Source organism: Schistocerca nitens, chromosome 7, assembly GCF_023898315.1.
Source record: "Schistocerca nitens isolate TAMUIC-IGC-003100 chromosome 7, iqSchNite1.1, whole genome shotgun sequence".
Classification (NCBI taxonomy): Eukaryota; Metazoa; Arthropoda; class Insecta; order Orthoptera; family Acrididae; genus Schistocerca; species Schistocerca nitens.
Genome location: NC_064620.1, coordinates 626370894 through 626397946, shown reverse-complemented (window position 1 = coordinate 626397946; position 27053 = coordinate 626370894). Strand labels below are relative to the sequence as shown.

Here is a 27053-nt window from a genome sequence, read left to right as displayed (position 1 = left end):
TTTCTCCACTCAGGGACTGGGTGTTGTGTTGTTCTAATCACCATCATTTCATCCCCATCGATGCACAAGTCGCCGAAGTGGCGTCAAATTGAAAGACTTGCACCCAGCGAACAGTCCACCCGACGGGAGGCCCTAGTCACACGACATTTACATTCACTGTCTCTATTCTATTTAGGGCCATGTGATATGGAGGTAACCATTATTGTTTCTTAGATTAAGATTTCTAGTTCAGTCTAAACTTCATTAAAATGATTTGTTTTCCCACAGCCAGGATCAAATGTTGGCTTAGCTTCTTAGCTTTATGAGAATTTGTCAATGTACCTTGTTTTGCCAGTATTTTACTAATATACATGGTCTAGAACAAAAATTCTGTTCTCTGGTAGTAGTCGTATCAGCTTGTATGTGGCCCATTTCAAGAAAGTTTTGCTATCCATTGCAACCCCGATCTTGTATTTCAAACTGTGCGTGACAAACCATTTTGCCATCCAACATGCACCACTATAAGCAACTGTTTGTTCATGTATGGGGCAAGTAGACCAGTGGTACTGTCTACAGGTGACCAACTTTTTACTGTAAATTTCATATGTGGATCCACGTTTTGTCAATGAACATCATATGCTTTATGTCATTAATACAGTGTGTTTATAAATTTGTTATACAAAAGTAACCTCTAATTGTGAAAAAGGTACTTAACTTACAGAAATGTTTGATATATCACTGAATGCAATATATCGTCAAGCTTTATTTACAGATGTTCAGTGTGGCTACCTTTTGTAACATGACAAAAGTCCTATTTGTAATCAATTTCCTGCCAAATCTTATGAAGCAAATCTTGTATAGTGGCAGCTGCTTGTGTTATCTGTTGTTGCAGCTCATCGACATTTCACAGAAGCATAGGAACAAACACTCTGTGTGTAATGTAATCTCATACACAGAAGTCCATTGGGGTTAAAGAATGTGATCACGGTGGCCAGGACATTGTTCCATTGCTTCCAGTTGAAGTCAGCAATTCTTACAGAGTTAGGTGACAACTTTATGATGATAATACGATGGTGCACGATCTTGCTGGGAAAGATTATGCGGCCATATCCTGTTGTAATTGAGACAGATAATATTCAAGCATGTCCAAGTATGATTTGCCAGTTACAGTGAGTTTGGAAGAAAAGAAAGTGCCGTAAATCTTGCTACTACAGCTTACAAGGCAAACAACATTTATCTTAGGCAACTCTCGTACACATTCAGTTATGTGGTGTGGTTTCTGCTCACCCCATATCTGAGCATTATGCCAATGCACATTACTGCATGTATGGATGGCCACTTCATCATTGAATGCAATTTTATTAATCAGTCTGAACTTTGTTAAACTTTCGTACACAAAACTCAGTCATTTTCCTTGGCCACTTTTTCATAAAGTGTGCAACGGTTTGCAACACTTTGTGGGGTTTTAATGATACTGGTTTCCAATGATACTGGTTTCCATAGTACCTTCCACATTGTAACACTGGGTGTATTCCATTCTAATCTGGTATGTCTCATTGATTTACCGAAACTATGAATGTAAGACTTCCGAACTTGTTCAGTTGTTGTCTCAGAGACTGCTAGCCAACCATGACCCAGTGTCCTGTGTGACACACAGTCAGTTTTGCTAACGTATTTGGATTCATGAGAACATAAACAACACTGTGCATGTTCTGCACCATTGTTTGAGTCCGTGATGACTAATAGAGTTACTCATTTGCATGTGCAACGTAGTAGGCACATCAAGAATTAACAGTGTTTGGCAGGAATAAAACTTGAAGATTTACTGCTTTCAATGCTGCATCAAATCTTTCCGTAAATTATTTACGCTTTTCACTATTAGAGGTTACTTTTGTGTAACTGATTTATAAACACCTAGTGTAATAATTCTTTGATGTTAAGTGATGATGTACCCTTCATGACACAATATCATACTCCTCAAGTAGAAGACTTCTCACGTTATTATACACACATAAAAAAAAAGCTTTGCATCACCCCGGTTCCCAGAACTCCTGAAGATAGGCGTTAACTGTGGATATTGTATCACAGACACAGTCCCTTTGGCTGTTCAGAGATGTCATTAAACCCGGCCAAAGACAAAAACAACCATGCATTAGCGACAGAGGGGCTCCGACAGCTGATCAGTTCCAGTCATTCCACTGGGAAGGAGGTACACAGCTTGTGTTGTCTGTAGTTCAACGACACCTAGACAGTCAATAGAGTGGTTTAATTGTGTCCACATTGTTACTTTCTGCCAGGAAGTTCTCTCAACAAGGGTAGTGTCCTGGCATCTCGGAGTGAGCCAAAGTGATGTTGTTTGGACATGGAGGAGATACAGAGACACAGGAACTGTCGATGACATGCTTCGCTATGGCCGCCCAAGGGCTACTACTGCAGTGGATGACCGCTACCTACGGATTATGACTTGGAGGAACCTTGACAGCAAGGCCACCATGTTGAATAATGCTTTTTGTGCAACCACAGGACATTGTGTTATGACTCAAACTGTGTGCAAAAGGCTGCATGACGTGCAACTTCACTCCCAATGCCCATCGCTAGGTCCATCTTCACAACCGTGACACCATGCAGCACACTACAAATGGGCCCAACTGCATGCCGAATGGACCACTCAGAATTGGCATCACGTTCTCTTCACCAATGAGTGTCATATATGCCAGTCGTCGGAGACATGTTTGGAGGCAACCCGGTCAGGCTGAACGCCTTAGACACACTGTCCAGAGAGTGCAGCAAGGTGCAGTTTCCGTATTGTTTTAGGGTGCCATTATGTGGGGCCAACGTACGCCGCTGATGGTCATGGAAGATGCCGTAACAACTGTACAATACATGAGTGCCATCCTCTGACCGATAGTGCAACCACATCGGCAGCATATTGGTGACGCATTCGTCTTCATGAATGACAATTCGAGCCCCCATCATGCCCATCTTTTGAATGACTTCCTTCAGGATAACGACATCGCTCAACTAGAGTGTCCAGCATGTACTCCAGGCATGAACCCTATCGAACATGCCTGGGATAGATTGAAAAGGGCAGCTATTGACGACGTGACCCACAAACCACTCTGAGGGATCTGCGCTGAATCGCCGTTGAGGAGTGGGACAATCTGGACCAACAGTGCCTTGATGAACTTGTGGATAGAATGCCATGACGAATACAGGCATGGGTCAATGCAAGAGGACGTACTACTGGGTATTACATGTACCAGTGTGTATAGCCATCTGGACCACCATTTCTGGAGATCTCGCTGTATGCTGGTACAACATGCAATGTGTGGTTTTGATGAGCAATAAAAAGGGCGGAAATGATGTTTATGTTGATCTCTATTCCAATTTTCTGTACAGGTTCCGAAACTCTCAGAACCTAGGTGATGCAAAACTTTTTTTGATATGTGTATTTTCTAAATCTGAAAACAGTTGGTTAAAAATTTCTCAGAGGTTAGTTTGCCTTCCAGCAAAGTTATTTTCTATTTTGCCAATATTACATGAGTTTAACTGTGTTGATATGTCTTTTTCAAATTTCATACTAATCCTGAAACCTACATCTAATAATGTACCTGCCCATGTCATCCATATATCTATTTTATGAACTGGAGTTACTTTCCTTTTCCTGTGACACATGATCGGTTGTTGATGTCAGACAGTTTATAGGCTCACGTATCTGAAGCTGCAGATGCCATTCATACAGAGTCCCATTCCCACTTTAGCATGTTTGTTAGTGTTATGCAAAGGTGTTTGAAAAATGGCAGCCATTTCAGAGCCACAGATCTTATCATGCGATGAGCAATTTATTTGGCCTGCCCACACCTCTACTGTGAAGTTATCACATCAACTTTTACTTCGTGGCATCTTGCATTATGTGCATGTAGTTTTAACAGTACAGCACATATGATTCTCTTGGCTGCTCAGCTTACTTTAGTTCCAAAATTCTATATTGTTGAACCCCACTTGTCAAGTATGCACCTTTATTGCCACTTTGGTTTGTGTGTTATCACACTTTCAAAATAAGTTGCTAATAGCGAGTATAGTCCAGAAGTGGCCACCACCAAAAAAGTTGTCTGATCTGGCACTTCATTCCATCAATTGCAGTAGGTACAAATCTGGTTATTGGCTCTGTGTTACATGTATTGTTTCATCATCAAATCTTAACAATTTTTAGTTGCATTACAGTCTTTCATCAACTATATGAGAGAAACCTTTTCTGCCCTGAGAACTTATGTCTTGCTAGTACAATTGTACTGTTTGTTCAGTGTTTTATTGCCATTTGAACATTGTTCATGAACTTGTTTGTTATAATGATCTGTCTATGTAAAAATTACTTCACTCCATAAATTATTGTTGCAGTTATCAAATAATGGACTAATGCCACTTGTACATGTATGCCAAATTTTGGAAATAAAATAAAGGGAAATAGGACGATATTTTGTATGTACTCACTGTGACATCAAGCTTTATAAGCACCAACCATTTTGCAGATATATTATGGATAGATAAAAAAATCTACTTGCCAAGCGACAGCAGGGAAAAATGCGTTAATGATTAGAAATGTGTGTGCTTTTGGAACCAGTAGTTTCCTTTTGTGGCAGAAGGGTTGAGGGGAGAGAGAGATGAAGGAGCGTTAGGATATGGGAAATGCTATGTTAAGGTCATCCTGAACCTTGAGCCAGGGGTGACTTACTGGATGAAAAGAGAAGGAAGGGCTGATTGTTGGTATACCTGCACCAAATGAGATTCGAAAACCTGAAACTTAAAGGTGGAATGCAAGACAGAGGTTACTGAAATAAGTGAGAAACAAGCACTTTGGTGCCTGTTTCCCCACATGTGTCAGCTAGATTTTCCCTCCTGACACCAATTTCTGAGAAGTTTGCAAGTGGATACTGGCGTGATTATCACCATCCATCTGGATTTCTTTTCAGCAACTATTCCTTTTCTTCACTCTCTTATATTTATCTATATTTTTTATTGTTTGTTTTTCAACTTGTGCATCATTTGCTGCCCTCCTTATCTCTCTACATTGTGTAAAGAATCTTTCTGCTCTTACTGATTCTTTCACAATGTTTTTTTAGTAATCTCTGTCTTGCTTATTACCTTGTCTCCCACTTTTAAGTTCTCAGATTTTTAAATCTCATCTGGTGCAGGTACCAATAATTAGCCTTTCCTTCTCACCCCATCCCATGCTTCTCATCCCATCCCTGAGCTATGGTTCTTGGTGACTTTTCCGTAACTGATCTCATTTCCAAAATCTCAGGATTCCTTTTCCTTCATCTCTCTTTTTTCCCTTCGACCTTTCCCCAGAAGTCGTAGCCACGAGCTGTGAAAGCTCATGCATTTCCACATTATCTATGTGTTTTCACCTTTCCCTGCTTGCTGAGTAGATTTTGTATCTATCTATATTATATTTTCAAACATGGATTATTTTCATGGCTTAAAAGATTTGTAGAGGTTGTCTTAGTAAGTGCATTATTGTCATAAACATTACAAAATATACTCACGTTTTAAGATGGAATGGGAAACATAGATGAATGAAATTCCTCAGTTTGATGTGTACAGTTTCTATGAAAACTAAGGTTTTAATTTCACTAGCACAGCACTTACTCGCTGCAGTTTTACCTTGACATTGACAGGGTGTGCTACATTTGAAATATCATTGGTTGTTGACGATGTCACCCAGCTGCATTCCCGTAGGTTATCTGAATAGTCATTTGTCAACATCCAGAACAACCTTCTTATTACTCTTACCACCCATCTCAAACAGATAAAAATTTATAATGAATTTAACAGTAAGTCTTGTGCATGATTTTGTAATGAGGTGGCTTAATTTGCTAGGGTCTGTAACAAAGACTGTGAATTTATCATCAAGGCAGTAAAGTCCTAAAGACAGAAGCTGATTTCTACATTCACAAGGTATGTCTTCTACTGTTCCATATCTTGGAAGGTTTTCTATCATAAGATTCACAGAATATGACGATGTGTGCTCTAAAGTGTGTGTTCATTTTTCTTGCTCTCCTACCGACTTTCATTTTATCTGCATTCAACATCGCTCTTCAAATCAGCATACATTGCCAACCCATTGGAAATATATAATTACAAGAAATGTACATCTCTCCTCAGATAACATCATCAGTAAGAAAATTGTTAATTTGTTTACTGTTTGCATTATTTACCAATCAGAGTAAGTAGTCACTGTATTTCTGAATACCTTGAGTGTTGCTGAGAGACAGCATACAGTCAACATATTTTATCTGAATATTTGTTTGTTTTTGCAGTTCCTCCAAAAACGATGCCTTTTTCATTTGGGGATAAACCTTTTCATACTGGCCAATCAGCCACTCTTCAGTGTACCTTTGTAGATGGTGACTTGCCTATAGATATTGTGTGGACTTTCAATGGGCAACCATTGATCCCAGACATGGGAGTATCGACAGCAAAACTCACTCGTCGTGTCAGTGTGCTGACAATAGAAACAGTGAAAGACACACATGTTGGAAATTATTCATGTAGAGGCAGAAACACTGCTGGTGAAGCTAGTTATTCATCTGTGTTGAATGTTAATGGTTTGTTTCTTTTCATCCAATCTAGTAGTTCTGTATTTGTCTGCTACCAGCTCTGTCAATTAGTTAAAATTTATGTGCACAGTCTCTTCTGCAATTTAAGTTTTTTTCCCATCTCTGTAAACATTTTGACTAAGAATAAAACTCTGTTTGAGCACATTTATTTTGTTGCTAAGGTTAATTAACCAAATGATGTTCTGTAATTAAGGTATTAGATTCACATTTGGGTGGAGGGAAATTCAGATGCCTGCCTGGTAATACAGGCTTAGTTTTTAAGATTATATTTAGGCAAATTCTGTGGTGGTTTCTCTGAAAAGGATATCCCTATCCTATCTCAGTTTGTGCCCCATCTTTTCAAATAAGAGTAATTTTTGGTATTTTGCAGTGACAGTTTGTCTCTCGTAAAAGGAAACAGTCTGAAGATAAGAAAACTTTTGAAATTTCATAAAACACATAAAAGCAATGAAATGGGAAAATCCCACTGCAGAGCATATCAAAATATGTGAAGATAGAATGACTAGAGCTCACTATACAAGATGAGAATTCTGTCAAAGCTGATGGTAATAGTGGGAAAAGAAAATTGGATCTTGAGGTTTCAAAACTGTGCGTTCCCTGGAAGTAAGTTTTAAAATTTAGAGGCATAAGCAAAAAGATAAAAATTGTGTCAGGGCTGATAGTAACAGTGGGAAAAGAGAACAAGATCATGAGATTTCAGAACATTGCGCTGCCTAGATCGAAGCCGTAAAATTTTGAGGTGGGAGCAGTAACATGAGTTTTCTGTAAAAAATGGTGACACCATGGCACAGAATTTAAGAACACAGTCTTAGTTTGATAGGTACTAACCTGCTAAGAGGTCTACATAGTCTGCACTCTGTTACCAACATGGCCACTCATTTTAAATATAACAGTAGTAAATACACGGTTAAATTAGTAATTAGATATGTAACATGAACAACAGTGAAGTATCCATTTTGCTAAATGGAGGAATTTTTGTGAACTATGTATCCAGCATTCAGGTTTCTCTCAACAGATATTGATACTATAAGATGTTGGTTAACAGTCATTTCATTATTTCTGGATTCCTTTTAAGAATTTCCTTTCCACAGCTATTGAGACTACTGCTTTGCACTACATGATGAACTGAGTGTTTCTTTTAACAGAGGCATATTCCATGAAATTTTCTTATTTTGTGCAGCAACTAGTCAACTTATACGAGACTGATTGGAGATATTAATACACACAGCTTGTAAATTGTCACTCTTGATTTCAGTGCTTCTCTTTGCATCTTGAAGCAACCACCATTTGTCCTGTTAGCAGGGTCCTGGCTGCCATGTTTAAGCTGATATTCTTTAAAACAGACAGTTTACATCCTGTTGTGGATAACATGTTTTTCTTTTTTTCCTTTTTTCTTTTTAACTTGTTTTACTTTTTTCGGTCACTCTGATTGTCATAATGCTTTGTGAAACATTAAAATTTCTTCTGTAATACCACAGTTCTGTCATTTTGTAGCTGTGATCTACTCATATAAAAGAGACCCAGGCTTTATTATTTTATGCAAATAGAACCAACCCATAGCCTTTTGGAAAATGTTGTTGGAAGTCTTGGCTATACTAGTATGTCTCTGTCATTATTTACAAAAATGTGTGGGAAGGGTGCAGTGGGAAGATGGACTATGCACTGATAGAGAGTTGGTTGCTATTATTCATATCTAGAGGTGGCCACAACTCAGAACCGTGTCATGTCCTGTAGACTTGTGAAGAAGTTAACTATTCCAAAAAAAAAAAAAAAAAGAAAAAAAAAAGAAAAAAAATTGGTAGAACTATTGAATGATATAGAAAACAGCAGTGTGTGAGACGGCTGTTGTTTGCTTCACACACACACACACACACACATGCAGAGAGAAAGAGAGAGAGGACCACCAACTTTACAGGACATATTGCAGAAAACCTTTGTTGCAATATACCAACATTTCTTGAATTCAGAAATTTATATTGCTGTTCGTCATAACACTGCACCATCTAGAAATACCTACTTGCATTGTTTTCATTAAATGATCTTTTTATATTCCACAAATCTTTTATATTACTTCTGCAACAGGTATAATCAGTAGTAAATATTTTGAAATCAAAACTTACAATTTTTTTTATAAATACTGTCATGACTGCTATTCACACTTATTTCCATGTATTGTGTTGAGTATGTTTTGTTTCTGAAGAGATGTGGACATCTGTCCAGTATAGTACATTCTGTTGCAGAATGTGTCTGTGAACATTGCAGATTATGAGTGGCAGTTCAGGCCATCTCAAGAGCTCAATGTGTTGGCCTTTCAGGAGTTTGAGTTGGAAAGAATGGGTTTCTTTTGCTGAGATCATGTGATTAACTATGTACAATTACTGATGCATTCTCCTTCTTCTGCCTTTATGGCATCATTGGACCACTTCAGTCAATCATTTTCTAGTTATCTTCTTTATGGCATCATTGGACCACTTCAGTTTTTTGTTATCTTCTTCTGTAGGTTTTCTTTCTGAATTGCTGAGTATCATTCATCCTGAAATCTTTTGTCATTCCTCATCTGTAAATACCCTTGTTATTGTTTGCTATTTGTCCATTCTTGTGTTAGATCTTTTTTTATATATATTTTCAGTTTCTTTAAATTTTCTGTTGCATTATTATTATTATTATTATTATTATTACTACTATTATTGTAATATAACAGGTGCAGCAGTGAAGTGGACAATTTCCAGAACTTCACTAGTAGTACAAATTTATTGACAGCGACGTAAAAGAAATACAATATGAATTTACAATGCTTGAAATTTAAAATTCCTGTCACTTGAAAGTGACGTAACATTGTTGGCCACCATTTCCCTCACACTCATTTCAAGTCTTTTCACTGAAGTTTGCCATCACATTTTCCAGGACTGGTTCTGGAATTTGATTAGCCTCCTCACAGATTTGATCCTTTAGTTCCAGGTTGGTGTGTGGTGGGGTCACAACAGAAATGTCCCAGTTCTTGGAGATGAGAGAACCAAGAAAGATGTTCTGTAGCGCATTAATGGAATGCCATGTGGTATGGCAAGTGGCCCTCAAAAGAATTGGTTTCATCACTCACTATCAGATATAGTCTCATTGGGAAGTTGTTTACAGTCAGTTTTTGCACTATCTTGTATTGATCTTCCTTGTGCAATATTCACTTTACATTGCAATCCGATATGTCAAGTTGCAGCGCATGCGTGCGTGCAGATTTCCTGGGACTTTGGCTGAAGGCTGCTTCCACTCTTACAACATTCCTTGGTGTGCATACTTGTTTTGCAGTTCTGGTCCTCCTTCACACCATATCACCTGTTTGCTCCATGCTCTGCACCCACAGTTTGATACCAGCGTGCTGATGGGACTGGGGCATGACGTGAGAGATTGTCGTGAGCATGAAATACGCACTGTGTGTATCTGTCAATATACAGATTGGATAACATCGGACGTGTGTAGCTGTCACTGTTTTGTAGAACACGTGTATGGCAACTCCGTAGAAATGTTGGAACACATGAGGCAATACTGACCCTACAACTTATCTTAGAAGCTAGATTAAGGAAAGGCAAACCTACGTTTCTAGCATGTGTAGACTTAGAGAAAGCTTTTGACAATGTTGATTGGAACACTCTCTTTCAAATTCTAGAGGTGGCATGAGTCAAATCCAGGGAGTGAAAAGCTATTTACAATTTGTACAGAAACCAGATGGCAGTTATAAGAGTCAAAGGGCATGAAAGGGAAGCCGTGGTTGGGAAGGTAGTGAGAAAGGGTTGTAGCCTACGTCCGATGTTATCCAATCTGTATATTGAGCAAGCAGTAAAGGAAACAAAAGGAAAATTTGGATTTGGCATTAAAATACATGGAGAAGAAATAAAAACTTTGAGGTTTACCGATGACATTGTAATCCTGTCAGAGACAGCAAAAGGACCTGGAAGAGCAGTCGAACGGAATGGACAGTATCCTGAAAAGAGGATATAAGATGAACATCAATAAAAGCAAAACAAGGATAATGGAATGTAGTCGAATGAAATCAGGTGATGTTGAGGGAATTAGATTAGGAAATGAGACACTTAAAGTAGTAGATGAGTTTTGCTATTTGGGGAGCAAAATAACTTATGATGGCCAAAGTAGAGAGGATATAAAATGTAGATTGGCAATGGCTAGGAAAGCGTTTCTGAGGAAGAGAAATTTGTTAACATCGAGTATAGATTTAAGTGTCAGGAAGTGTTTTCTGAAAGTTTTTGTATGGAGTGTAGTCATGTGTGGAAGTGAAACATGGATGATAAACAGTTTAGATAAGAAGAGAATAGAAGCTTTCGAAATGTGGTGCTACAGAAGAATGCTGAAGATTAGATGGGTAGATCACATAACCAATGAGGAGGTATTGAATAGAATTCAGGAGGAGTTTGTGGCACAACTTGACTAGAAGAAGGGATCGGTTGGTAGGACATGTTCTGAGACATCGAGGGATCACCAATTTAGTATTGGAGGGCAGCGTGGATGGTAAAAATCGTAGAGGGAGACCATGAGATGAATACACCAAGCAGATTCAGAAGGATGTAGGTTGCGGTAGGTACTGGGAGATGAAGAAGCTTGCACAGGATAGAGTAGCATGGAGAGCTGCATCAAGCCAGTCTCTGGACTGAAGACCACAGCAACAACAACATGTATGGCAACAATGTGTTGTTCACACCGAACATTGATATCAATGTCTATGGCAAAGATTTGGCATCACTTCCATTTTATGATTCCTAACGTAACATGCTATTTCTGTGATTGCCAAATCGCCTATTTCACTGCTGCACCTGTCCTGCACACTTCATTTCGCCCTCTAAGGAGCACGTGGGACCATTACTTAGCACTGGCTTTCTTGTTCTTCTTATCTAGCCAAAGCTTCCTCACACTTCGGGCCATCCTCTTTTTTGCATTAACATGTTAAGTTTCAAATTCCTTCTAGTTGGGTTTTTGGGAATGAAGTTATCTGTATTGATTTTTGCCCATATATAGTCCATGTCGCTGCCAGTGGATCAATACCAATTTCTGTGGAATCACGTTGGGTGTCTACCAGTCACTGTATGTTGCATTGTCAGGTTCTGTTGATGGATGTGGAAGTTTTTCTTGGTCAAACTAGAGTCATACATTCATGGTATATGACCATTGAATTTCATGTGTCTCTTCTGTGCAAGTTAGGTGAACTACGCTGTCAGTGAATAAAGTTCTTTCGAGCTTATGTACATGCAGATAATATCTTGACTTTTGGGTCCAGATATTTTTCTCAATATTTGTCTCCCAATTTGCTTGATATTTTTGTCATTGGTAGTTAATGATGACATCTACAAAGTGTAGATTGCTTTTGTCAGAATGACTGACTGTGTGTGTGTAACAATGTTTGACCTTGGTGGACACCGATTTCTTTTTGTAAATATTCCAGGTAGGCTTTACACAATTTTTCTGCACATGTTTTGTTAGCTATTCTTTTGTTGCTAGTATTTCCAATAATTTTATGTAGACACTTCAGTTGTGTAACTTGCTTGCTGTTGCCATACTTGGTTGTAAGTGTTGCCATACTTTGTTGTAAGTGTTGCCAGGTTTGGGCTCTTGGAGCTATGTATTGTGTTTTTTCAACAATAAAGGAAAAGATAGATTGCTACCTGCCATAAAGATGACAAGTGAAGTTGCAGACAGGCACAATTAAAAGACACTTACACATAAGCTTTTGGCCATGGCCTTCACCAGACAAAGAGAGCAAAACACATGTCAATCATCCACACAAGCAAGCCCACCTCATGACGGTCATGCGTGTGTGAGTTGTTCGTGCTTGTGTGAATGAATAGTGTGTGTTCCTTGTTCTTTTTCTGATGAAGGCTGTGGCCAAAACCTTATGTGTAATAATTATGCCTGTCTGCAACTTAATTTGTCAGAGAGGTCACAGTTTTTAGTAACTGGCGGAAAGTCATCAAGTAAAACAGAAAGGATTTCTGGTGTTCCCCAAGGTAGTGTTATAGGTCCTTTGCTGTTCCTGATCTATATAAACGATTTGGGAGACAATCTGAGTAGCTCTCTTAGATTGTTTGCAGATGACACAGTTGTTTATCAACTAGTAAAATCATCAGAAGATGAAAACAAATTGCAAAACGATTTAGAAAAGATATCTGTATGGTGTGAAACTTGTCAATTGACCCTAAGTAATGTAAAGTGTGACGTCATCCACATGAGTGCTTAAGGGAATCCGTTAAACTTCGCTTACATGATAAATCAGTAAAAACTGAAGGCTGGAAATTCAACTAAATACCTAGGAATTACAATTACGAACATCTTAAATTGGAGGGAACACATAGAAAATGTTATGGGGAAGGCTAACAAAAGTCTTGTGTTTTATTGGCAGGACACTTACAAAATGTAACATATCTACTAAGGTGACTGCTACACTACGCTTGTCCATCCTCTCTTAGAATACTGCTGTGTGGTGTGCAATCCTTACCAGATCGGATCGACGAAGTACATTCAAAAAGTTCAAAGAAGGGCAGCATGTTTTGTATTATCACAAAATTGGGGAGAGAGTGTCACAGAAATGATACAGGATTTGGGATGGACATAATTAAAACAAATGCATTTTTCACTGTGGAGGAATATTCTCACGAAATTCCAATCACCAAATTTGTCCTTCAAATGCGAAAATATTTTGTTGATGCCAACCTACATAGGGAGAAACGTTCACCATGCTAAAATAAGGGAAATCAGTGCTCATACAGAAAGATATGGGTGTTCGTTCTTTCCACACACTATATGAGATTGGAATAATAGAGAAAATTGTGAAAGTAGTTGGATGAACCCTCTGCCAGACACTTAAAATATGATTTGCAGAGTATACATGTAGATGTGGATCCTTAAAGTAAGTAGCAGTCTGTGTTTTGGGAAATTGTTGATATTCTAGCCTCACTCAATAGTGGGGATGGCTCCCTCAGGAGTCCAGATAATTATTAACACATTGTCCACAAAAGCAAGACATCTAATGTTCATTTGTTTATCTTTTGTTCCCATACTTATTATAGGTATTTTATTCTTCCAGGTGATGATTTTATCAAGTACTATGGTGAACAGGAGGGGAGATTGTCCAATATTATTATTATTATTATTATTATTATTATTATTATTATCATGGGTTATTATTTTGCCAAATTATACTTGCAGAAAAACAAATACACATACACTTCGTACACACCATTGTTTATCAGTGTTGTTAATTTTATTGTTGTTACCAGTCCTAGTAGGGTACATAAGGTTGTGGGCAGTGTCAGATGTTGAATAATCACGGTGAAGGACACAGAGATGCCGAATACTATTGTGAGACAGCGTTATCAGCACCTTACAGAATTAGAATTTGAAAGAGGCCTCATTGTGAGTCCCCATTTGGCCAGCTGGTCGAGTTGTGCGATATCCAGGTTTATGGGGCATTCAGATATATCAGTGGAACGATGTTGGGCCGCATGGAAATTTGTGGGCTGACATACTTGTTAAGCTTTCAGTCAATTATGTCTCATCACCACATGGGGAGTTTCTTTAATGAGCCACAACCAATCGTAACCCTTCAACTCTGTGTCTGCCATCCAGTAACAAGTAATGGACACTCTGCAACATTATTTTCATACTCCAGGATTTATTGGAGACTAGCAGCAGCTGAATTAGACAGTTAATGTTCCATGCACGGGCTGCTGTTAATACTACAATACAAATGGCTGTGACGATGTCACGCCGTGTTTAGCGACGAATCACTCTGCACTATACTGGAAGAGTATCATCGGAGAGTGTTGTGGTGACCTGAAAACTGTTTTGGAGAGGTGTTGGGGTGTTAGTCACGGTGGGTAGCCATTGTGTTTGATTTGAGGGTGGTAGTGATTGAGGGAAATCTGACAGAACAACAGTACTGGTACATCAAGGACAGTTTGCGTTCTCTCGTGTTACCTCTCTCGCTACAGTTTTGCAGTGAGATTCTTTTTACAGAACAATGTTTGTTCACAAAAGGCAAGTATTTCTATGAACTGTCTGTGTGACGTCGAGTTACTCCAGTAGCCAGGAAGATCCCCAGATCTGTCCGCTAAAGAACATACTTGGTACCGGCTTGGGCACTGACTCAGTACCGGTGCCAGTATACAGGCTATAGAGGACCGGTTATGGCAGTCGTGGACCGGCTAGACTCGGGAGAGGAGACAGTGGCTCTGTGACGCCCTTTACAACCAAATCAGTGCAGGCATCGTAGTGATAAGTGGGCTCATACTGCCAGGTACTTTGCAAATTTGGCTCAATTTTGTAATCATTGCAATAACTTCACATACCTTCCCAATCTCTGAAGTTTCACCTCATTTTCTTCTCCCCTTGTGCATGTTTCACTTTTTTTGCCAGGCAGTGTATGTTCAAATAAGAGAAATCAAGAGAACAATGAAGTCCATTATCTGCAATTTGAATAATTTTCACACTACCTTTAAATGACAATCAGTAATGTAAAATTCATTTATCTTCTGCCATGCAATATTTTCCTCATCTGTGAGATCATCACATAAACATAACACCTCTGTAGTCTTGTTTGTTCCCTGTTGCAAATGCTCCTACAAGGCAAGTTGTGGTTAAGTGACTGCATTGACCTCTAAATGATAAACGTTAGTCATATTCGTGTGAATCTATGAAAGGTCCAAACATTCTTTCTGGATCTCAACATCAAAACAAGAGGTGTCTAGGCTCATTTTCACGGTTCTTCTGAATCGCTTTTTGTGTTAATTGTCTAGCACCTGAGGCTGCTCTCAATGGCTGGAGTTGTTTGCAGTATGCTATTAAAAGTGCACACTGTCCAATTAGTAGAAGTAACAACCTGTTTGCAACTAACAGTATTCTTTCAAAAGAGGTTCTTTGCTTTGGAGAGATACACAATAAGGCTGATACATGAACAATATTCGTGTGCATGCAACAGGTGCTACTAGTGACCCTAGAATGATATTTCATCTCAGCACTTACTGTAATTTTGCTTCCATCTGATTGTGTGTGTTCTCTCATGACTGTATTTACTTTTTTGTTTCTCAGCTAATGTGTACTGATCTGTGATTTATTGAGGTTGTCCTTTTGGTGGTTCACAAGTATTAAATCAGAACATTTCTATGGGGCTATTGTCATCATAACTTCCATTTCGTGTAATGTGCTGTGGAACAACTCCCAGTTATTTGTGCATCTGCTTTGCTATTCAGAGTTTGACTAAATACACAGTGACACAGATATTGGACTCATGAATTCTTCTATTACTTTTTATTTAGGTGCAGTAATTTGCAGAAGATGAGCTAGTGGAGTAGAAAGAGGACTTAAGTAAGATCAGATGGGACTTTTTGGGGTAGTTAAAATGATCAAGCAGAATTAAAACCATGTCATATGTTTTACTAAAGGGGAACAGAGCGCATAGGAAGTTCAGGTGTATGCTTTATTGTAAACAAGAAAATTGGAAACAATATTATGGATATTACAGGAACCTCAGACAGAATAGCAAGACTAGTTGTTTTAAATAAATAAAAAAATATTCAATTTTGTATAGTATGAGAAATAATAGAGGCAGTACATTAGTAGGATTCACTGACATGAGTATGTTTGTTCTTAACCCTTTCTTCCAGAAGAAACCAAATAGAAAATGGTCTCATCTGCAAACAGGTGGAACTAAAAATGAAATGGGCATTATTTTGTAAACAATCAGGAAACTGCCCGTAATGTTACAAAAGTAGAAAGAAGCAGTCTCATCGTAATTGTGGGGTATGACATTTCAGAATAAAGGGATATACTATCTTAAATGAAGCAACAAGTTTAACTCTTTAGAAAATGAGGAATTTGAGTACATAAAGAAAATCAACAATGGTTTGAAAAGGGTAACAGAAAAAATAATGGCAGGCATGAAGAAACAAAATAAAATAAAATATAACAAGACAACTGATAAAGCTAGGTAAAACAGAATAAATAGAGAGATAATAAGGAACATGATAAAATCAGATGGTTGGATATGCTTCACAAGCTTGTGAGAACATACAGTGGAAATTTGGTGTGAGAAACAATTGGAAACAAGAAGAGTATTAAGAAAACTAAACCAAAACCAGAAAGAAGGCAAACAAGACAAAAAAATATAGACCTGTCAGCCTTCTCTTTGCATTGTACAAAATATTCACTAAAATTATCATCAAACACACAAGAAAAATGATTTGAATTTATTCAGGCAAAGTAACTAGTAACAGTATAGTTTGGGAAGTGGGTATTGTGGAATGGAAGCTTACAAGGGATGCTAAAAGCCTTAGGAAAAAAGTCATTTATTTAAACTGTGTCAGTACACCAAAAATGTATATACATCAGTGATAAAGCTTTCATTAGACTTGATCTTTGACAGCAAACCTATTCCCAGACATTCTAGGGAAATGTTTCAGATCCGCAAAATAAGAAGGAATATGTGAACTGGCTTCATTTTTGTTGGTGAGATTGTGCTGTTTGCTTCTACCACAGCTTAAAAAAAAGTGTGTCTGTCTGTGTGTGTGGGTGTGGGTGTGTGTACTCGGTAGCTCTGAAGAAGGATTTGTCCAAAAGCTAAAGACATCCTCACTCTTGTTTATGTGCCTTCTACTAGTCTGTGGGTTAGTGTTTTTACTCCTTCCACTATTTATATTGTAACAAGGGCTTTCCATTACCAGATAATACCACAGATTTACAGTGGTTGGACAGCTAAAGAAATAAACAGAAGAGTGAAAATAACCTGGGTTGTTTCCGGTACACTAAGTAGATTATACTGCAAAAACCATTCAAAAACTGAGAATTGCTCATCAAGCAATGGAGATATGATTGTTGAGAATGACTGTATGAGGAAACAAATGAAAGGCTCAGGAAACAAACTTCTGTAGATAATGCAATTACAACTGCAGTGGCAATAGAAAGAAGATGGATATGGCACGTAGTCTGTTGCAGGGCTTGTAAATTGATGAAGAAAGATCTTTACTGTATCCCAAGCCAAGAGAATGACGTAATGGAAATGTGCAGGAGCAACATGGATGAGTATAGGCGAAAACAGCTGTGCATGGAAAAGGCTATAGGAATTCTTCATCCACCAGTTGACACCAGATGGCAAATGATGTGAAGGTGGTGATCGTAGGTATCATTTTGACAGAGTAGGGTATGTAAGTGGAACATGATACCTGCGCCAGGCATCATACAGTGGGTTGTGCAGTATGAAGGAGGCATGTGAGAGAAAGTGATCTTTTTTGAAATATTCTTTTTCAAGCTATATGCACTTGATTCAAAGTGTATATCAATTGTAGCAGAGATATTGGAACAGTGTTTCCAACATAATAGACAACTATCTTTATGCAGTCTTATGAACTCAGCTTGCTCATTGTCTGTGAGATGTCAGGAAGGCATTTGATACAGATCTGTTTAGTGAACAAAATGCAAGATTACTGAATATCAAAGCAGATTCGTGGCTGGTTTCAGCTCTTCTTTGAAGATAGTACTCAACATCTCAGTCTTAACAGAACAAAATCAGTCGATGTAAAGGTAATTTCAGGAGTGTCCCAAGGAAGTGTGATAGGGCCATTACTGTTTGCAGTATTTACAAATGATGTATTTTATAGCAACAAAAGCTCCATGAGGCTGCTCACAGGTGATGCATTGGTTAGTAACAAATTAGCAATGCTGGAAGACTGTAGCGAATTGCAGGAGAAGTACAGAGATCAATAATTGGTGCTGGGAGTGGCAGTAGTCTATGAATGTACATAATGTAATGTACTACATATAAATGTGTGAAGAAATTGAATACTGTTTGATTGCATTATAGATGACAAATCATTGAAACAGTAATGGCCATAAAATGCTTATAATTAACCATGTGGAATGACATAAAGTGGAATGACCACATAAAAAAATTACAGGAAAAGCAAATGCCAGGCTGAGATTCACTGGATGAACCAGAAGGGAGTGTAATGAAGCCACAGAAGAAGTAGCCTCCAAAATATTTGTTCAATCAATTCTTGAATATTACTCATCAATCTGGGACTCTCACCAGGTTGGAATAGTGGCAGAGATAGTGAAGATCCAATTAAGATCAGTCTATTCCATTACAACATCATATTGTTGGTGTGAAAGCTTCACAGAGATGCTCAACAAAATCCAGTGGCAGACTGTAGAAGAGAGCCACTGCGGGCCATAGAGAGGTTTACTATAAAAATTCTGAGAGAGATGGGAAGTGTTGGGCACAATATTATTTCCTCTCTTGTGCTTGTCTAGTTAAATGACTGCAATGAGGAAATCAGAGAAACTACAGCTAATATGGAGATATACTGACAGTTTGCCATTCATGCATGGAACAGGGGAGGGGGAAAAGATAGTGGTACCAGAATGATCCTCTGTTGCACTCTCTAAGGTGCCTTCCAGAGCATAGGTATAGATGCAGATGTTTTGTTAGTCACTCTGTGATGATTCAAATTATTTGGCATATAGTTATGATTTGAATAAAATAAAAAATCTTAACAGTGGAATGTCTCACTGCATTGATAGTGTGACATACAGTCATTGTTCTATGCAGCTAAGTAATTGATGACACTGTGAGCATCTTTAGGAGATGTGCTGTTGTGTTGTAGTGGCCAGTCAGGGGAATGTGGTGTAGAACATTTTTATCAGATGTGTTGACCAACAATCTTTAAGAAACTCACTTAAAATTTGTTCTGTTCTCAGTCTATATGTGAGAGAGTCCAAGTTGTTGAACAATTCAACTCTGTTTTAAAAAAGTAAATCAAAATTATCTTTCCCGAATGCAACTAACTAATTATTTTTCATACTATGCTCATATGTTTATGTTTCCTCTGAGGGCTACTTTCAGTGGTGATGTAAATTAACTATATTCTTCACTATAAGCTTTTTAACTAGATAACCATTCTCACTTTGTTCTGTTCCATTTTTCTTCAGTGCCCAGGCTGTAGGTAATTTTCAGAGAGATTTATCTAGTGAATCTTAAGTGTTCTTCATTTTTTCTCTTAAGTCCGCCAAGGAGCTAGTACTGGATGCAAAAATTCTTGGTTGTGCCTGAATCTTCAGTGTATAGATCTCTCCAATAATCCCCCCCCCCCTTCCCCCCATTTTACATTTCATTTCTACCTTTTTGTTCATGAATAGAAGACAATGAATTAAGTTTATAAAATAACTTAGGCTTGACGTCTACCACTAGGTTGAAGGAAGGACATTATTCATAAACATAAGACGCTTGTGTGCTATTATTTATATTCCAGTCCAGTAGGCACTAAAACTGCAGTCTGTATTTCAAAGACAGTGTACCAGAGAAACTTAACAATTATACTGTATCAAGAATGTTGGACATCTTAATATTTAATGAATCCTGAGGCTTATTGTTTGTTTACTAGAACACAATTTGAGGTATAATCTCACCTTGAAGCAAGCCTTATTGTGTAACATCACTTATTTACAGTAATAGATTTTCTTCTTGGTCTTTCTGGAACAAATTTTCTATTACTAGATGGATTTATGGGGCAGTATGTAGCCTGACAACTTTGAGCACACAATATTGATCATTAATGTCAAACATCGATTTGTCTTCAGTGTTTTATAGTGCAAATACATGCCTGAAATTGCTTTATTGTTAAAGTAAAAAATAATTTGTGTCTGTTCTTGGTAAATGTTGTTCCTCCAAAAATTTGGCTATCCTGAAAAAGTCAGTCAAGTCCAATAAAGAAAAACGTGAGTAATAGTGAAGGGGAAACTTAATGATGAACTGTAAACTTGATACATTCTCATTTGTACAAAATATACATGAGTGTGGGTGCTGAACTTTGAAATTGCTGCAAATTTCTTTGCAAAAATACCTGTTAAAGACTCTCTGTGGTATCTTGAAATATTTAAATATAAACCTGAGTGTATCAGCTTCGGAATCAGTATATGAATCGTGTATTTAGTTAAAACAGATGTGTCACATTATTTGATGACGTAGGGTCTGTTTTATAGTTATGATGTCAGCATTTGCCATTATGCATTTTTTGTGAAGCAGATATTGTAAGAAAATAGGAAAAAATGTGTGTTTTGTCACAGTACTGTGTTTACCAAATTGCTGTACAATTATAGCTGAGATTCACTGTTTAAAACAAATTATTCTTTTACTCTCTCTGATAATTACTTCTCATGTTCAGTGGTTGCATCTCACGTATTTGAAAGTATGGATCCTGTATGACTATAATCTTTATTTGTTACTACAGTTCATCCAAAAGTTGCTCCATTCACTTTTGGAGATGGCCCTGCTCATGCCAATAGTGGTCAGCATGCCACTGTACAATGCTCAGTGGATGGAGATCTTCCTCTCAATATTTCTTGGCAGTTCAATGGGAAAACTCTCTTTCCAAGTTTTGACCTCTCTGTGGTCAATGTTGGGCACCGTGCCAGTGTTCTAACAATAGAACCAATATCAGCATACCATGCTGGTTTTTACACTTGCAAAGGGCACAACTTCGCTGGATCTGACAATTATACTGCTCAGCTGGTTGTCAATGGTTTGTTCAGCATGCAGGGGAGTGTGTATTCAGGGGTAATTAAGTTTCTTTTGCATATATGCCATTAAATTCATGTTCTGTATCAATTTTTTTTTCTCTCCACTATTTCTTTCTGATATGATTGTATTTGCAGCACCAGGAGAAAGCTTAATTCAGTCTGCATTCATTCAGTTCCTAATTTTTACCTTTTGCTTTGGTAAGGATATGGCATTGCTCAATTTCAATCCATAATTTTTTTCGAAGGCATTTTGCCTGTGTAGAGGAGTGCACTACAGTAGCTGTTGATAGAGAAGTGGAACCCATCTGTGATGTGCTGCTGAAATGTAAAATAGTTTGTGTATCGGACAAATATTTAAAATGAAAATGAGCCAAGAAATGGAAAGAAACATACAAAAATGATATCATGAATTCATTATACACAACATATTGTATATAAAATTAATGATGACTGCGTATTTTCAGTTTTCTTCATATTTCTGAAATTAGATTCTTCGTTTCTAATGTAGAAGTATAACTTTGATAGTTTATTGCCTAGAAGTCTCTTGTGCTTCCATTTCTTTACTTCCCACATATCTTCATAACAACAAATTATTTTTTCTTTAGTGGATTAATACATCATTCATTCATATGCCATAAAGACAAATATTTATGTTTTTTTTTCATGTGTAATTTGCAGTTGTACCTCGGATTGTACCCTTTCATTTCGACTCGCCCATTTTTGCTGGACAGGCAGCACAAGTAACTTGTCTTGTCTCAGAGGGAGATTTTCCCCTTGACATAATGTGGAGTTTCCAAGGGACCCACTTGTCTTCACAAATGGGTATTTCAACCATGAAAGCTGGGAGAAAAGCCAGCATGTTACTGATAGACCCTGCAAGTTCCGGTCACCGGGGAAATTACACTTGCACAGTCAGAAACCCAGCAGGAACTGTGAACTACACAGCTAGTCTCGATATTCATGGTATGCTGAAATAGGGCAGTATGTGTCATATAAATGTTTAGGTAGAGGCATGTGTGAAGATGACTTAACATAATACTGAACAAGACTTTTGTGTGCAGGGCTATTTTCACCTTCCTTCCATTCCTTCTACCACTCACTATGTTTAAAGGAGAGTGAAAGAGAAAGAGAATTTTATTCTTGGCGTGTATATAGTCCACAAGAAATATCTGATGTCGGAAATAATCTCAGCTTTTCCATGTATCCACAAGATTGAAGTATCTAGTATATTGTTGTTTTACCATTTAATGTGTGGCTTATTTGGGTTCATTAATTCAGTTATTTGCTGCTATATACTGCATAAATAAAAATGTGCCGTCTTTTCAGTCTCTGTTAGAGAAGATATGGCAGCAGCTGTACCCAGGATTATCAGTTCCATCGATACGAACAGAATGTAAAGCATTGTGTACACAGTATTGTTTGCGCAACTCTGTGAAAGGTTCATTTCCAGTGTTTCTATCATATCCTATGGTTAGTGGAGGTTTAGTGAGGCAATCCAGTTGGTACATTTTACATGCTTTGTATGTGTTTAATTTATGCAGCAGTTTACTGTGAAATTTTGATTTTGAGTTTTCTCAGTTATTTTACACTTCTGTGCAAGCAGTTTGGAATAAGTAATTTGAATTTTTTTTAGCTCCCTCTTTGTTTTGATATGGTTTCCAGTTATGCCTCGGATTGTCCCCTTCCATTTTGATGCCCCAATTTTTGCTGGACAAGCTGCACAAGTTACATGCCTTGTATCTGAGGGTGACAGTCCTCTTGACATCAGCTGGAGCTTCAAAGGAACACACTTATCCTCACAGATGGGGATCAGCACCACTAAGATTGGGAGAAGGGCTAGTTCTTTACTTATAGATCCAGCAAGTTCTGGACACCGTGGAAATTACACGTGTACTGTTCGTAATACAGCTGGAACTGTCAATTATACGACAAGTCTCGATATTAATGGTATGAGATGCTTCACATTCTGTAATTATTAAGCTGATAGAAGCATGTACATGTCCTCCTTACTCACTCCACACAAGTGATATCTTGTAACTTACTCTACGAGCTTTACTGCGTTAGTAAAAAGTTGAACATTTTGGAAGTGACTACCATTGTCTTTCCTCTTGTAAATCTGTAGTACATCTGGTTTGCTAGTTCTCATAGAAGAGTGCAAAAAATAGTTTTTCGATGCTGCTACCAGGCTAATCGATTTCCCTACAGCAGAAAAAATAGCATCTTACCTCACACGAGGTAATTTACAGTTCCCACACTAAAATCCATTTATAAAGACATTAATTATAATTCACTGGGAAGTCATCTCATGCCACATCTTTTGTGAACACTCTTCTAATCATACTTACAATAATAATTTCAGCAATGTGGGTTGATTAGGTGTTGAGTTCTCATCAGATTAGTTGCTTTGCGAAGAACCTATGCCCTTCCCCTCCCTCGTCCTGTTCCAAAGGGAAAACAAATAGTAGTGCGATATGAAACAAGTAAAAGTAGAAATTGAGTGCTGCAGCATTTTCTGTCATTTGTTTTGAAAATTTATGTGTGTAGTGGAGAATAAAGCAATGAAATTAATTGTCATCTGCCATTATTCATTCATTCCTTCTCTCATGGTGTTTTATAGATGTCATCATATGGGAAAACTTAGAGATGAGTGAAGTAAGTGGGAATACACATTTTCACAGAACTGCAACTCTATTAAAACACTTCTGATGGATGTGTACTATTTAAATAAGAGTCTCATCTTTTTTAAAATGTCTCTGTGGAGAACAGTTTCATTGTTTTTCTTACTCTTTGCAACATATCTTCATTTCTTTTATTGCAAATGTGAAGAGAACATTAACAGACTTATAGGGTGTGTTTTCAACAGGAGTGACATTTGAAGGAAATAATACCTGTTGTGGATCATATGTTGTCTTTTATTTTGACCTTTTGTACCTTTGAGTTGTTTCTGACAGTATTGTACAATGAATACAGAAATATGGCATCTTGTTTTCATTTTCTTCTATGAAATTAAAAATTAAGGATCTCATTCTTTCAGATTTTTGTTTTATTTTTGTCTGTAGAGATACCGGTTCTACTCCCCATAACATTATCATCTGAATACAGCAGTGAAGGCGAATATGTACAGTTATCATGCATTGCATCAAAGGGTGATCTCCCAATGAATTTTCAATGGTTCTTGGACAATGAAGCAGTAACTCCTACAATGGGAACAACCACAGTAAATGTCGGTCGACAGACAAGTCTGCTTATTATTCAAAGTGTCACATTCAGACATGCAGGAAATTATACGTGTACTGCCACAAATGCTGGTGGTCAGACAAAACAAAAGGCTCAGCTAATTGTCAAGGGTAAATAATATTTGCGAGAAACAGTTTATGAACTTTAATGTGTTTACCTTTTAATATGTACATGGGCACTATGCAGATTTCCTCAAGAAAATGTTAGTTACAAAAAATAGCATTGAGAAATTCTGAGCAAAATATTGTTAGCAGAATTATATTTCAGTCTAATAACATTGACATGAAAGTTAAATTATTTTGTTATGTGGAAGACATTCCCAAATAATATGAGAGATTATTTGGAACTGTGAAACAACTATCATTTACTCTTATTGCAATTAAAAATGTAGCACATGCAGAATACGAACAGCAGGTCCACAACTGAAAGATAATGCAGTTTTTGGAACTCTGGTGCATATTCTTCATTAGCATATTGGTCAGAAAATTTAAGGATAGCTAGTTTGCTGCTCAGGATATTTCTTCATTTCTTGGAACTGATGTTGACATAGGCCACATTGCCAGCTTTCCTGAAGATTGGTTCAGGGTTTTGTCCTTATCCACTCCTTTGTTCCTTCCTATTTCTCTTTTTTTTTATTTTGTAGGACAAGTTAAGTCCTTGAGCAGTTCTTGCGGTTAGTGGGAGGACAAGGCATTCCTAATCCACACACCTCATTGACTATTTCTCCTCTCTGTCTAAAATTATCTTTTGTTTAAATTGTGCCACATACTCTTAAATCCACACTGCTCCCTGCAGTAGGAGAAAGGTAGATAATATCTGAAAACATAGTAGTGTTATTCAAAAGTGATGTAGCATTTTGTTATATGAATTTTACATCTTTGGACCTTAAGTATCTCTCTGTTAACTTAATATATTTTGAATCAAGGAGCCGAACTAACTCACTATGTGGAGTATGTGGTTCCTGAATAAAATTGTTGCAATGGAAAGGGAATATCCTGCCTTCTGTTAATTTCCCCTAATTTTGGAAAATAAATATTCCCTCTCATGTTGTTACCCCTATTAAAATGAAGGCTCTATAAAAATCAAGACGTAATAGAGGAGACCCTTTTTATTTTAACTGTCTGAAAAAAAAAATATTAATTTTCTTTGAACAAGGCTTTCAAATATATGTTTGATCTAATATAACAAAAGGAAAACACACTGGTTACTAACATTGTATTTAAGAGTTTGTGGAGTTACTAATGCATGTTTCTCTATTAAACTTATTATTTTGCAGTTGTGCTTTAGCTTTTGTTTGTTTACTACCATAAATTCCTGCATGCAGTTGCATTTGCATGTTTGTAGATGATTGTAATTTACTTGTGAAGCTAAAAATGTTTTTGGTCATAAGGTACATTGGAGTTACTTGAATTACTTAAGCCATTTTGTTGTACGTTCAAATACATCAGACCCTTCAAATTACTTCAGCATTTTTAATTTTGTTACTGTATTAAATTATATATGTTCGATAATATTGTTGTATGAAAACCCCAAATGGGAATTGTATTGGACAGATGTCAGCAGACTTTTTCACATACATAATAGTTTTGAGACTTGTAAAACATAACTTCATTGTTTTAAATGAAATTAACTGGTTAGATAAAAAATGTACTGACACATATGAAAGTTAAGGAAATTTGCAAGCTTTCGGAGCCAGTGGCTTCTTCTTCTAGCAGAAGGGTTGAAGGGGAAAGAAGAGGGGTGAAGAAAAAGGACTGGCAAGGTTTAGCAGATGGGGAGTTTTGAAAAGTCACCCAGAACCCTGTGTCAGGGGAGATATCTCATCTGGTGCAGTCCCCAACAATCCATCTTTCCTACTCATCCTGTCCATTAAGCCTTCCTTGACCCAGGGTTCCGCGTGACTTTTCCAACGTCTTCCCATTTCCTAAACCTCACCAATCCTTTTTCTTAAACCCTCTTCCTTCTCTTTCAATGCTTCTTTCAAAAGAAGGAGCCACTGGCTCCAAAAGCTTGCAAATATCCTTAACCTGTATATTATGTGTTCTGCTGCTGCGTGATCAGTAGATTTTTTTACGTATCCAGTTATATTATATTTTCAAAAATTGGTTATTTTCTTTGATGTAATTAAAATTAAAAATGATAAATGTGGGATGAATACCTCATCCTAATGTGCAATGATAATACAAATGTCCAACAAAAGTAAAATGGTTGTAGGATATGAAGATGTAGCAAATCATTCAGTGGTAAACATAAATTCCTGGCACTTTGTTATTGACCATGAAAACATTTTTAGCTTTTATTTTATGTGTGAATTTGATTTTCAATGACAGCAGATTTTCATTATAGCTGAAATTTACTCATGAAGAAACAGTTATAATTTACTATCACAGTAAACTGGTAATTGCTGTAAGCATTTATGTTGACTGAATTTTGTTGGCAGTCAAAGGCTTGAGACATCTGTGGTACCCAACTAAGTTTCATAACTTATGTAACAAATTCACCACTTTTTGTTCTCTCACATTAATATAATTCAATCAGGAATGATTTTTTTCCTAGTTGTAAACTGCTGTAGTTTATATCTATAACAATAAATCAAATTTTCTGTGAAGTTATTTCAAAATTTTGTGATATGGGCCCTTCAAAACAAATGAG

At 37.3% G+C, this 27053-nt stretch overlaps 1 protein-coding gene across 1 annotated transcript in view; it reads left to right on the top strand.

Moving 5' to 3' along the window:
• Positions 1 to 27053, top strand: part of LOC126195428 (Down syndrome cell adhesion molecule-like protein Dscam2) — an 879015-nt gene that overhangs the window by 663032 nt on the left and 188930 nt on the right. Inside the window, exon 14 of the mRNA XM_049934039.1 lies at positions 6300 to 6587. Within this exon, the coding sequence (XP_049789996.1) occupies positions 6300 to 6587 (288 nt within the window). The remainder of the gene's footprint in view (positions 1 to 6299; positions 6588 to 27053) is intronic.